Here is a 14,674-nt window from a genome sequence, read left to right on the forward strand (position 1 = left end):
AAATGTCCAGATCTTTGAATGTTTCGTCAAATGCAGTCACAAGAACCATCAAGCTCTATGATGAAACTTGCTCTAATGAGGACCGCCACAGGAAAGGAAGACCCAGAGTTAACTCTGCTGCAGAGGGTAAGTTCATTGGAGTTACAAGCCCCAGAAATTGCAGCCCAAATAAATGCTTCACAGAGTTAAGGTAACAGACAGATGTCAACATCAACTGTTCAGAGGAGATTGCGTGAATCAGGCCTTCATGGTCGAATTGCTGCATGGTTTGATGAGTCCAAATGAAAGATTTTTGGCTCCAACCACCGTGTCTTTGTGAGATGCAGAGTAGGTAAACGGTGATGGAGTGCTGCATCAGATGACCTGGCCTCCACAATCACCCGACCTAAACACAATTAAGATGGTTTGGGATTAGTTGGACCGCAGAGTGAAGGAAAAGCAGCCAACAAGTGCTCAGCATAAGTGGGAAGTGCTTCAAACTGTTGGAAATTCATTCCAGGTAAAGCTGGTTGAGAGAATGCCAAGAGGCAACGCGTGGCTACTTTGAAGAACCTAAAATCTTAAATATATTTTGATTTGTTTAACAGTTTCTTGGTTACTACATTTTTCCATACGTGTTATTTCATTGTTTTGATGTCCAGACCACTGGGCTCCAACATGCATGGCAATCAGAACTATGCCCAACCTGGTAAGAATGCCATCACTTCAACATCAATCATTGACAAATCATTATTGATTTCCCTAAGTCTAAATATTGCTGTTACATTGCACAACCTTCAATGTTATGTCATAATTATGAACAATTCTGGCAAATTAATTACGGTCTTTGTTAAGAAGAAATGGACTTCACACAGTTTGCAATGAGCCAGGCAGCACAAACTGCTGCATATACCCTGACTCTGCTTGCACAGAACGCAAAAGAAGTGACACAATTTCCCTAGTTAAAAGAAATTCATGTAGCAGGCAATATTAACTAAATATGCAGGGTTAAAAATATATACTTGTGTATTGATTTTAAGAAAGGCATTGATGTTTATGGTTAGGTACACATTGGTGCAAAGATAGTGCTTTTCTCGCAAATGCGCTTGTTAAATCATCACCCATTTGGCGAAGTAGGCTGCGATTCGTTGATAAGTTAAAAGGCACCGCATCGATTATATGCAACGCAGGACAAGCTAGATAAACTAGTAATATCATGAAACGTGTAGTTAACTAGTGATTATGTTAAGATTGATTGTTTTTTATAAGATAAGTTTAATGCTAGCTAGCACCTTACCGTGGCTCCTTGCTGCACTCGTGTAACAGGCAGTCAGCCTGCCACGCAGTCTCCTCGTGGAGTGCAATGTAATCGGCCATAATCGGTGTCCAAAAATGCAGATTACCGATTGTTATGAAAACTTGAAATCGGCCCTAATTAAATCGGCCATTCCGATGAAATCGGTTGACCTCTACTGTGTATTGTCGTCCACAGGGCTGGCTCTGACGGCTGACACTCAGATACATAGGAACCCCAGTGAGTTCATGCCATGGCTCTTGCCCTGCCACCATAACAAGCCATGTACTTCCTTCAGATGATGCACAGTAGATCTGTCAAAGGGGAAAGACACCAGAACAAACGGAATTCAATAGTCCACGTTAGACATTCGTCTGTTTGACACAGAACTTCCCCGCAATTCCGTGGCACCAGAACCTCCTGTACAGACCCCAGATGTTAGAGACATGAACAAAGTGTTACTGAATCCAAGCAACACGGGACCCCAATCAGGGTTGCCTATCTTATTAGGAGTGCACTTTGACACCATCCAACATCCATTTTATTTTTTTGTTACCCCTCCTCACGGTGGGGTAACGCTCTCTGATATGTATAGTACGACACACCTTTTCTTTTGCGTCTGCTAACTTTTCGCATGCATTTCTGTACCAACATCCCACCAATATGACATCAGTCTCGTATGATATAATGCTACCACTGTGAATAATACTAATCGTTTTCTGTCTTATTTCTAGTCTCTTTTGGAAGGAGGCGGCACCAAGAACTCATCCCTAGTTGCCAGAAAAACCCCCACTATGCCCAAGCCCCAGTGGCACGCTCCATGGAAGCTGTTTTGGGTAAAGGACGTCGTTTTGTCATGTCAAGGGCTTCTGAATGCACTTACAGTGCCTTGCGAAAGTATTTGGCCCCCTTGAACTTTGCAACCTTCTGCCACATTTCAGGCTTCAAACATAAAGATATAAAACTGTATTTTTTTGTGAAGAATCAACAAGTGGGACACAATCATGAAGTGGAACGACATTTATTGGATATTTCAAACTTTTTTAACAAATCATAAACTGAAAAATTGTCCGTTCAAAATTATTCAGCCCCCTTAAGTTAATACTTTGTAGCGCCACCTTTTGCTGTGATTACAGCTGTTATTCTTCACAAAAAAATACAGTTTTATATCTTTATGTTTGAAGCCTGAAATGTGGCAAAAGGTCGCAAAGTTCAAGGGGGCCGAATACTTTCGCAAGGCACTGTACTTCCTCTACAGTCCACACACTTTATCAAATGCACAGGGCACACTCACAAAAAGCTTGGATGTTTTGTAAGGAACTGTCCTTTGGACGTACTACAATAATAGTAGAATATCTTCATGCAAGGCCTATGCGTTTTAAGATAACTTCATGTGTATTGACTTGCTCCCTGTTTTGTGTGGTAACTGATACAGGTTTGCTTTATCCCTTCCAGGTCATCAGTGGTCATCTTGGCTGGGTGAGGTCCATTGCCGTAGAGCCCGGCAACCAGTGGTTTGTGACAGGTGCAGGCGACAGAACCATTAAGGTGAGTACAGAGAGAGACCGAGAGATCTGTAACTTCTAAACAGCGGTAGAAGATGATAGTGGTAAAAACGTAGCCCCTCTCATCATCTCAAATCAAACAAATTGTACTGGTCACATCTCTCCTGTCAATCACACACACTGATAAAACAAAGGCGTTACTCTTCCTTTAAAGCTGCAACTTTTGGGGGGGACCCGACAAAATTTACATAGAAATGCTAGTTGTAGATTTCTCATTGAAAGCAAGTAAAATAAGCAGTATATCTGTTCTATGTTCAGTAGGGAAAAAATAGGATAGAACACTTGAACTTGTCTGAATAAGAACGCAGCGTTTCATTGTTAGTTTCAAAACATTTTGCTACGGTGTGACCTGAACACGACCTGGCTCTTTCTGTTCCAGGGAGCCACGACTCTACCATCAGGCTATGGGATCTGATAGCTGGGAAGACCAGAGCCACTCTCACCAATCACAAGAAGTCTGTCAGAGCACTGGCCCTACATCCCAGACAGTACGTCACTTCCTCATACGTAGTAAACGGTGATGCATATGTTGCACCCAAGTTCGCCATCTTTTGTTATCTAGTTGTAGTTAATGATAGGGTTGATAGGCTCGCCGATTTTATTTGTGCGTTTTGAGTTATGGCACTGAACCATTGGTTGGCTGAGTGTTACAGGTATACCTTAGCCTCTGGCTCTGCCGACAACATCAAGCAGTGGACGTTCCCAGACGGCAACTTCATCCAGAACCTCTCTGGACACAACGACATCATCAACGCAATGGCGGTCAACTCAGACGGCGTGCTGGTTTCAGGAGGTATGAAAACATCCTTTACATTTTCCAACAGGGATATCCTTTTCCCATCGCGCACTAGCGACTCGTGTTTGAACAAAAAATATCTTGTCTATATGTTGCGATTGAAATAGACAGTTTTGAGCCTCTGTCAGGATGACTAGGTCAGATTATTTCTAGTCATAGTACATTGAATGATTCTGAAGGGCTTTGTTGCTTCGAAAGCGCACTACTAAAGATGGGCAACAAATGAAAGGGAAGTGGTAACTGCAGAGGCTGGAAGCAAATATATTGAATGGCTAAGTGATAGGAAATCCTACATACGGCTAGATCCTAGACACCGCTGTCTATCTATGCCGATGTCTTGATCTAGATACAGCTAATCCTTACATCTTTTTATTGTCTCCGTTAGCTGACAACGGCACCATTCACCTGTGGGACTGGCGGACCGGCTACAACTTCCAGCGTATCCACGCCGCCGTGCAGCCCGGCTCACTGGACAGCGAATCGGGGATCTTCGCCTGCATGTTCGACCACTCGGAGAGCAGGCTGATCACGGCCGAGGCCGACAAGACCATCAAGGTGTACAAAGAGGACGACACCGCGGTAGGGAAATACTTTTATCCTGTGCTGTATAGCTACACAAGTTTTTGTTGATTTGAGATGTGATTCAATAATGGACGTGTTAATTAGAACCTCATACAAAGTGGATGTTTATTCAGTCAGGGAAAATGACAGTCACTAAAGCATTGCTAAGCTAATGAAACTGTGGTATTACTTTGAGTACTTCATAAGTTCTTGTTTCTGACTAGGGTGGGATTGTTTTTTTCTTTCAGACCGAGGAAAGCCACCCAATCAACTGGAAACCGGAAATCCTCAAGAGGAAAAGATTCTAGTTTTGCAACAAACAAAAAAATACATTAATTTCTGTTGTCAATATTCCCATCAATAGAACTCCCATAATTTTTGAAAGAAGAATATTCGCACAAAAACAAGTTGGCTTTTATTTTTACTGTAATTTTGGGGGTTTTCAATGTAGTCCTTATTCTAAGTACCATTTTGCGATCTTCAATGTACAATGTTAGTCCAACAAAGCAGCCATTTTGGACAGCCAATAACCTTCCAAAATGTTTGTTCTTGATGATGAATGCTCTCTCATATCTCTGGTCACTCTCGTCCACCATGAGAAGCCACTTCTCAGCTCCGTAAGAGCTCGCCTTTAGTGTACACATAGTCCCCACTCGGGTCAAATCTAGTAAACGTGTGGAAAATTCCAAGATTTTCTCATCATTAGAAATGTTTTCTTTTATTTCTTTATTTCAGAAACACCAACTGTATATACAAGAGAAACGTAATTTGTTGTGCAATCTGGTGTATGAAATAAATCACTGTATGATTAACAGAACCATAAAAATAAAAAACATGTTGCATCTCATTTTGGATTTCCGTGAAGCGTGACTCACCCATGTAACCATTGGTGACAACATTCCCATCGTGTTTGGAGCTGTTTGCATTGATCTCCCAGTATCCGTCATCTCCTGGGTGGTCCTGGAGCTCTACCGTATTCCTGGTTTCACTGAGAACATGGAACTTCTGCTCACCTGTTAGACAAAGCAGATGTTCACTGTAACAAAACTACTTTATACGGTAATTTGGGGTATTATCAACAGTGAAATACTGTTTTACTGAAGCATACTGTAAATTATGGGCCATTGTGGGAAAATGTGGGCGGGGAAATAATTGGTCTATTTTGAGTGGTACTGTATCATTTGGAGTGCCAAAAATGGTATTGTTTCTGGCTTAACATATTTGAGGCTTTGTAAGAGGCTACATTGCACCTGTGAGTGAGAATGATGTACCAATTTAAGTCCTATATGTTATAGTGCCCCATCAATTTAAAATGAATAGGGGACAGATTGGAGTGGGGCAAGTCTTAAACCTGAAATGGTTGCACATTTTGCCATGTCCTGTGTTCTGTTTTCCCCTGTAGTCGCTGCCAGTTTGGAAGCTTCCAGAAGTGCAAATGTTATAAGACACCAACTATTCATTAATATGCAGTAATGTGTAAACACTTAGCAGCCAACCTGCTTGCACCAATCCCTTGTAATTACAGTAAACCATTTTTATCAAACATTATGATTACGCAAATATTCACTTTAACAGTATAATAAATATTACGGTATTGTACTGTCATTACACAGTGCTTGCTTTGATACTGTTGTCAAATTCAGCAACCCCTTTACAGTGTAAATTAACTCACCCACATGCATTAAAGGGGAAATATGCAGTTTCTACATCAATTGTTAGCCTTTTAAATTAATTATAAATACCCATTAATTCTTGAAGAATATAACTCATAAATCCAGTCCACTTTGATATCTTGATAATATGCAGCTCTTTAAAAGGCAAGTCCACAGATGAAACAACAAAACGATTTCCCTGCCTCTGTTTTGGTAAAAAGCTGAGGGATGGGCCTGGAGAAATGTAAACACTCTCAGATTAATAGACAGCTATGGTTACAAGGACTGACCATCAGTGATATAAAAATGAATGTTTTAACCATGATATGGTATACAGTGTTTGTTTACATTTACAATGTTTACAAACATTGGCGAAAAACAAGCTTATATTTTGGGTTCTCAATGAGTGTGACAGTTGAACTGAACTCATTAGTTATTCAAGAATCAATGGATATATATATATATATATACACACACACTACTGGTCAAAAGTTTTAGAACACCTACTCATTCAAGGGTTTTTACTTTTGTTACCATGTTCTACATTGTAGAATAATGGTGAAGGCATCAAAACTATTAAATAACATACAGTTACATACAGACACAAACCCATGTTCAAGATTAAACTGATCCTCTCTTGCCCCACAGCTCTCACAAAGAAAAGAGGACATTGATTGTTTTCTTTAATTAGAATGCAAAAGGTTTAACAACTCTGTTATTTAACAAAAACTCATGAAGGGAATAGAGATACAATAATAGGGAATCACGTTTTCTATGGATACAGTTTTACAAACTCAGTAAGCAGTAATAACTCAACGTTGCCACAATGTAGGGATTGTCAGTTATGATCATGCATTGCCTCTGACATGACAACTTCAGTACTTGTAGGACCTGCCTTTCAAACATTAGAGTAATATCAAACATCCTCAGAGTAAGTGGCTCATTCATATTTGATCCACCGTAGTAACCTGATCCTGTTATCGGGCGTGGGACAACAGCTTGCACAAATTTAGAATAAAAAAAGAATGTCCATGCAAGAAGACTTTGAACAAGGTATGATGGAGTTATTTCAGACATGAAAAGTGCCTGTTAATTATCTGTTATGCTGGTCAGTTTTATTTGTCAAAATTGTATTAAAAAAGGAGCAACCATGATCGTCTGTATCACAATCTAAAAATACATTTGATGCACAAACACTTGTAGTGTACAGTAATAATGTTTAATAACTGGGGTGACATGGAACGCATTTGAAAAATCTCTAACAATACTGTCACCCACAAGAGGCTAAACAAAACATACTTCACGACCTGTAAACTAGAACCAAACTGCACTAACAGTATTTTTGACTGAAGTACTTTTGTTATATAAAAAAGGTGTTTCAAAAAGGCATTGTGCTTAAAAAAATGTTTTTTTTTTAAACAAAGCTTTCATGTAAAGTGTGCCATATATTAATAAACAGGTTTTCAAAAATATTGTAGACTCTGACTGGAATGATATCATGGTAAACCTGCTACACGTGGAATAAAGAAAACGTTAGGAATGCCTTTTGGTTTCCGTCTTCTGGTTTGGTCAAGCAAAAGTCCCTCCTCCATGAGTCTACAACAATAAACAAATGGAGTGTTAAACTTTCTGTTGGAAAAGTATTGTTAACTCACCGTGGGCTTCATCTCACGACCGTCTCCATCTGCCTCGGGCCGATCCCATCCCTCCATATTCTTACTGTTCTCTACAAACTCCTAAAAGCGAGAGGGAGAGGAAGAAGAGGGTGGATGTGTGTTGGTGTTGAGACAATAGCGGGCAAGTATCGTAAACGCTAACAAGGCAAGTTCAGTGTAATATGTGCATAAAAACACTATTTAACATATAGAAATGGATTAACGTGGTATTCTGTAAAACCATTCAGGTACATTAGACACTTCTTTAGGCACCACAAGCAGCAGAAGCAGGATTTCAACAAACACAGGCAGTTTCCTACAAACAGAAAATACATTGAGCTTAAGTTCTCCACCCAATGTCTGACTTGACTTGGTAGAATTGAAAGTGAGTATGTTTAAAGGAATCATCTGAAAATAATATTTCCTGCTCCTTTATGTAGCCCTTGAAGTCAAATGACCTTGTGACCTCATGAGTGGAATATTATTCATATGTTTCAACAAGCCCAAACTCCAGTGTTGCTATGTCAAACAGTTTTGTTGTATTTCAGTCTTCTGTGATGTACAGTGCCTTGCGAAAGTATTCGGCCCCCTTGAACTTTGCGACCTTTTGCCACATTTCAGGCTTCAAACATAAAGATATAAAACTGTATTTTTTTGTGAAGAATCAACAACAAGTGGGACACAATCATGAAGTGGAACGACATTTATTGGATATTTTTAACTTTTTTAACAAATCAAAAACTGAAAAATTGGGCGTGCAAAATTATTCAGTCCCTTTACTTTCAGAGCAGCAAACTCTCTCCAGAAGTTCAGTGAGGATCTCTGAATGATCCAATGTTGACCTAAATGACTAATGATGATAAATACAATCCACCTGTGTGTAATCAAGTCTCCGTATAAATGTACCTGCACTGTGATAGTCTCAGAGGTCCGTTAAAAGCGCAGAGAGCATCATGAAGAACAAGGAACACACCAGGCAGGTCCGAGATACTGTTGTGAAGAAGTTTAAAGCCGGATTTGGATACAAAAAGATTTCCCAAGCTTTAAACATCCCAAGGAGCACTGTGCAAGCAATAATATTGAAATGGAAGGAGTATCAGACCACTGCAAATCTACCAAGACCTGGCCGTCCCTCTAAACTTTCAGCTCATACAAGGAGAAGACTGATCAGAGATGCAGCCAAGAGGCCCATGATCACTCTGGATGAACTGCAGAGATCTACAGCTGAGGTGGGAGACTCTGTCCATAGGACAACAATCAGTCGTATATTGCACAAATCTGGCCTTTATGGAAGAGTGGCAAGAAGAAAGCCATTTCTTAAAGATATCCATAAAAAGTGTCGTTTAAAGTTTGCCACAAGCCACCTGGGAGACACACCAAACATGTGGAAGAAGGTGCTCTGGTCAGATGAAACTAAAATTGAACTTTTTGGCAACAATGCAAAACGCTATGTTTGGCGTAAAAGCAACACAGCTGAACACACCATCCCCACTGTCAAACATGGTGGTGGCAGCATCATGGTTTGGGCCTGCTTTTCTTCAGCAGGGACAGGGAAGATGGTTAAAATTGATGGGAAGATGGATGGAGCCAAATACAGGACCATTCTGGAAGAAAACCTGATGGAGTCTGCAAAAGACCTAACACTGGGACGGAGATTTGTCTTCCAACAAGACAATGATCCAGAACATAAAGCAAAATCTACAATGGAATGGTTCAAAAATAAACATATCCAGGTGTTAGAATGGCCAAGTCAAAGTCCAGACCTGAATCCAATCGAGAATCTGTGGAAAGAACTGAAAACTGCTGTTCACAAATGCTCTCCATCCAACCTCACTGAGCTCGAGTTGTTTTGCAAGGAGGAATGGGAAAAAATGTCAGTCTCTCGATGTGCAAAACTGATAGAGACATACCCCAAGCGACTTACAGCTGTAATCGCAGCAAAAGGTGGCGCTACAATGTATTAACTTAAGGGGGCTGAATAATTTTGCACGCCCAATTTTTCAGTTTTGAATTTGTTAAAAAAGTTTGAAATATCCAATAAATGTCGTTCCACTTCATGATTGTGTCCCACTTGTTGTTGATTCTTCACAAAAAAATACAGTTTTATATATTTATGTTTGAAGCCTGAAATGTGGCAAAAGGTTGCAAAGTTCAAGGGGGCCGAATACTTTCGCAAGGCACTGTATATAAAGTAATATTGGAATGTAAACTCAAAATGTATTACATTTCAACTCTGTATCTGACATGGTATATGTGTATTATTTTTGTTAGGCCCATAACCATGTGTGTGAGGTGTATACTTTTGTTTCAAAATAGATTTGTTAAAGACGAGAAATACTGTGTGAACCTGATTTAGCCCACTGCAGTAAAAGGCTATTAATGATCAAATCTACCTAACAGTATGTGTTCCTCCCCTGTGAATTATATTGTAGTTGATGACTTTAGAAAACTTTCAATGCATCTGCAGTAATTCCTTGTTTAACATTTCTGATTCACACTTTTGTATCAAGGATGAAGAGAGATCAGCCATGTGAAGGGTTCATTCTGTTCCAGAGCACAGAGCAGCACTGGGTGGGGAGGAGCATGTCAACGTCACTTTGCTAAAGTGAAACTACAGTTGCTAGGCGTACTGTACATTGCCAACACAAACAAACGGTCTCACACTCTTCTGGAAAATATAAGACAGCTACGCAGTCTGTTTCTTTTAATACTACAGTACCGATAAATCGGAGAAAGTGCCCACCCTCTTTCACACACAGATACAGGTGAGCACAGATTTACAAGGGCAGGTGAAGATGCATTCTAGTGTGTGAATTCTTGTATTCTAATGAATTCCTTTATTCTGCGGTTTTCTTTTATCCTGTTTGCTTCTACATTACGTTTATCTTTATTTTGTACATTGACAAATGTATACTGTATGTTTAAACAACTTTAATCAGCATTGGTTAGATTCTCTAAATTCCGTGTTGACAGTGGCACTAAAACTATTGAGAGAAATAATTTATAGTCCCATCTTCTCTGTCTAGATATGGCTTCCTCCACTATTCTCCTGTCTGAAGACCAGTTCCTGTGCTCTATCTGTCTGGATGTGTTTACTGAGCCAGTCACCACTTCATGTGGACACAACTTCTGCATGGCCTGTATCAGAAAGTACTGGAATAGCAAGGACCTGTACCAATGTCCACTGTGTCAGGAAAAATTCTCCAGACGACCTAAGCTTCGTGTCAACACAACTTTCAGAAAGGTTGTAGAGAATTTTAAAAAGAGGAGAGATATAGGTAGAGATGGGCCCCGTCCCGAACCTGGAAAAGTGTCCTGTGACGTCTGCACTGGGATGAAGCGCAAGGCCCTTATGTCCTGCCTGGTGTGTCAGACCTCTTACTGTGAGACTCACCTGGAGCCTCATCAGATAGCCTCACCCTTAAAGAGACACAAACTGATCGACCCTGTGGAGAACCTGGAAGACAGGATGTGTAAGAAGCATGACAGACTCCTGGAGCTGTTCTGTAGGACTGACCAGACTTGTGTGTGTCAGTTCTGCACTGAGGCAGACCACAAGACTCATGACACTGTCCCTATAGAGGAAGAGTGTGGAGAGAGGAAGGCTCAGCTGGGGAAAACTGAGGCAGAAGTGCAGCTACTTATCCAGGAGAGACTGAAGAAGGTTAAAAAGATCAGACTCTCTGTAGTTCGTAGAAAGAGAGATGCAAAGAGAGAGATAGAAAACAGTGTACAAGTCTTTACTGCTCTGGTGCGCTCCATTGAGAAAAGCCAAGCTGAGCTGATTGAGGTGATTGAGGAGAAGCAGAAAGCAGTAGAGAGGCAGGCTGAAGGGCTCATTAAAGATCTGGAGCAGGAAATCACTGACCTAAAGAGGAGAAGAACTGATCTGAAGCAGCTCTCACACACTGAGGACCACCTCCAACTTCTCCAGAGCTTCCTATCCCTAGAGTGCAAACCTCCACCCACCAAGGACTGGTCTGAGATCAATGTTCACAGTGATCTGTGTGTGGGGACTGTGAGGAGAGCTGTGTCCCAGCTGGAGGAGATACTGAATAAAGAGATGGAGAAGCTGCCTGAAGTCAAACTGAAGATGATTCAGCAGTATGCAGTGGATGTGACTCTGGACCCTGATACAGCATGTTCCATTCTCATCCTGTCTGAAGATGGGAAACAAGTGAGAACTGGAGACATACCACAGAATCTTCCTGACAATCCAAAAAGGTTTGATGTTCATCGATTTGTCCTTGGAAAGGATGGCTTCTCCTCAGGACGATTTTACTATGAGGTGATTGTTAAGGGGAAGACTAGATGGCATTTAGGAGTGGCCAGAGAGTCCACTGAAAGGAAGCAGAGTATTTTACTGAGACCTGAGGATGGACTCTGGGCTGTGACCCGAAGGGATGAGAATGACAGCTGGACAATTCCCCTTTTCCTCCTCTCCCCGAGAAAGAAGCCCCAGAAGGTGGGGGTGTTTGTGGACTATGAGGAGGGTCTGGTCTCCTTTTATGATGTGGAGGCCAAGTCTCATGTCTACTCTTACACTGGCTGCACCTTTACAGAGAAACTCTTTCCATTCTTTGGCCCCTCTGATAATGATGATGGTCAAAACTCAGCACCTCTCATCATCTCTCCTGTCAATCACACACACTGATGCATTCAAAGATGCAGAGGGAACAGTTAATTAACTAATTAATTAACTAATTACATTCACATATCATTAAATATATTTAGTCAGTTGACATGACATGTGATTAGAATGTCCATGGATATCCTCTGAAATCTCATAACGAATTAAAAATGGAAACTTCTTTACTCTTTAGGGACAGATTGAATATTACTGGGGGAGGGGTGCCACAAAATAGGGGAGGGTTGTCAAACCTTTTTTATTGCTTTGAGTAAGGCACAGTGGAGGGTAGTGCATTTTTGCCCTGGTTTACATTCGCCATTCTTCTCATATATTCTCTATAAACAATGCCTTGACTTACTTTTGATATTACCCTAATTAAGTTTAGAAACATTTGGGAAAGGTTTGGTATGGTGTGGCTATTAAGCTTTAGCTACTGCAGGCCTATGATATGAAGGCAGTGCGCCCCTGTCACGTTGTAAAAATGATTGGAGACAGGCGCAAGAATACGTAACACCTCAAGCCATTGTAAATCTTAAGGCAGCAGACAAATCTTTTGTCCTGTCAGTGGAGGATTGGAATGTCTGGTTGGCCTATGGAGAACCTACCGCAGAACTGTAACATGGAAAAAATGGACTTGGTACATTTTATATGGTTCATATTTTAGCAGCCGAAATGATGGTAACGATGCTAGATGAAATATGAAAATGAATGTTGTTTTTGTTATGTTATTAATAGTTAAATGACGACAATATAACGGAAAGATCAAGCTGATTCCACACTCCAAGACTGCTTCCATCATACGGATATGTTTCGTATTGCGTCAGATAACAACATTGACGAATACGCTGATTCGGTGTGCGAGTTCATTAGAACGTGCGTTGAAGATGTTGTTCCCATAGCAACGATTAAAACATTCCCTAACCAGAAACCGTGGATTGATGGCAGCATTCGCGTGAAACTGAAAGCGCGAACCACTGCTTTTAATCAGGGCAAGGTGACTGGTAACATGACCGAATACAAACAGTGCAGCTATTCCCTCCGCAAGGCTATCAAACAAGCTAAGCGTCAGTATAGAGACAAAGTAGAATCTCAATTCAACGGCTCAGACACAAGAGGTATGTGGCAGGGTCTACAGTCAATCACGGACTACAAGAAGAAAACCAGTCCAGTCACGGACCAGGATGTCTTGCTCCCAGGCAGACTAAATAACTTTTTTGCCCGCTTTGAGGACAATACAGTGCCACTGACACGGCCTGCAACGATAACATGCGGACTCTCCTTCACTGCAGCCGAGGTGGGTAAAACATTTAAACGTGTTAACCCTCGCAAGGCTGCAGGCCCAGACGGCATCCCCAGCCGCGCCCTCAGAGCATGCGCAGACCAGCTGGCCGGTGTGTTTACGGACATATTCAATCAATCCCTATACCAGTCTGATGTTCCCACATGCTTCAAGAGGGCCACCATTGTTCCTGTTCCCAAGAAAGCTAAGGTAACTGAGCTAAACGACTACCGCCCCGTAGCACTCACTTCCGTCATCATGAAGTGCTTTGAGAGACTAGTCAAGGACCACATCACCTCCACCCTACCTGACACCCTAGACCCACTCCAATTTGCTTACCGCCCAAATAGGTCCACAGACGATGCAATCTCAACCACACTGCACACTGCCCTAACCCATCTGGACAAGAGGAATACCTATGTGAGAATGCTGTTCATCGACTACAGCTCGGCATTCAACACCATAGTACCCTCCAAGCTCGTCATCAAGCTCGAGACCCTGGGTCTCGACCCCGCCCTGTGCAACTGGGTACTGGACTTCCTGACGGGCCGCCCCCAGGTGGTGAGGGTAGGCAACAACATCTCCACCCCGCTGATCCTCAACACTGGGGCCCCACAAGGGTGCGTTCTGAGCCCTCTCCTGTACTCCCTGTTCACCCACGACTGCGTGGCCACGCACGCCTCTAACTCAATCATCAAGTTTGCAGACGACACAACAGTGGTAGGCTTGATTACCAACAACGACGAGACGGCCTACAGGGAGGAGGTGAGGGCCCTCCGAGTGTGGTGTCAGGAAAATAACCTCACACTCAACGTCAACAAAACTAAGGAGATGATTGTGGACTTCAGGAAACAGCAGAGGGAACACCCCCCTATCCACATCGATGGAACAGTAGTGGAGAGGGTAGTAAGTTTTAAGTTCCTCGGCATACACATCACAGACAAACTGAATTGGTCCACTCACACAGACAGCATCGTGAAGAAGGCGCAGCAGCGCCTCTTCAACCTCAAGAGGCTGAAGAAATTCGGCTTGTCACCAAAAGCACTCACAAACTTCTACAGATGCACAATCGAGAGCATCCTGGCGGGCTGTATCACCGCCTGGTACGGCAACTGCTCCGCCCACAACCGTAAGGCTCTCCAGAGGGTAGTGAGGTCTGCACAACGCATCACCGGGGGCAAACTACCTGCCCTCCAGGACACCTACACCACCCGATGTTACAGGAAGGCCATAAAGATCATCAAGGACAACAACCACCCGAGC

The 14,674-nt window shown here is 42.1% G+C and overlaps 2 protein-coding genes across 2 annotated transcripts in view; one reads left to right on the forward strand and one right to left on the reverse strand.

The window, feature by feature from the left end:
* Positions 1 to 14,674, reverse strand: part of LOC110534421 (uncharacterized) — an 88,479-nt gene that overhangs the window by 14,504 nt on the left and 59,301 nt on the right. Inside the window, exons 7-8 of the transcript XR_005034197.2 lie at positions 7,503 to 7,583; positions 5,071 to 5,208 (exon numbers count right to left, since the gene is read on the reverse strand). The gene's annotated coding sequence lies outside the window, so the exon portion shown is untranslated. The remainder of the gene's footprint in view (positions 1 to 5,070; positions 5,209 to 7,502; positions 7,584 to 14,674) is intronic.
* On the forward strand, positions 677 to 5,041 carry LOC149980134 (pleiotropic regulator 1-like). The gene is made up of 7 exons (XM_090188547.1): positions 677 to 688; positions 2,008 to 2,109; positions 2,729 to 2,798; positions 3,218 to 3,326; positions 3,492 to 3,631; positions 4,020 to 4,213; positions 4,444 to 5,041. The coding sequence occupies exons 1-7, from the start codon at positions 677 to 679 to the stop codon at positions 4,501 to 4,503; spliced, it is 687 nt and encodes a 228-aa protein (XP_090044673.1). The 3' UTR covers positions 4,504 to 5,041.

The sequence above is a fragment of the Oncorhynchus mykiss genome, chromosome 10, assembly GCF_057628025.1.
Source record: "Oncorhynchus mykiss isolate SJ-2025 chromosome 10, ASM5762802v1, whole genome shotgun sequence".
NCBI classification, from domain to species: domain Eukaryota; kingdom Metazoa; phylum Chordata; class Actinopteri; order Salmoniformes; family Salmonidae; genus Oncorhynchus; species Oncorhynchus mykiss.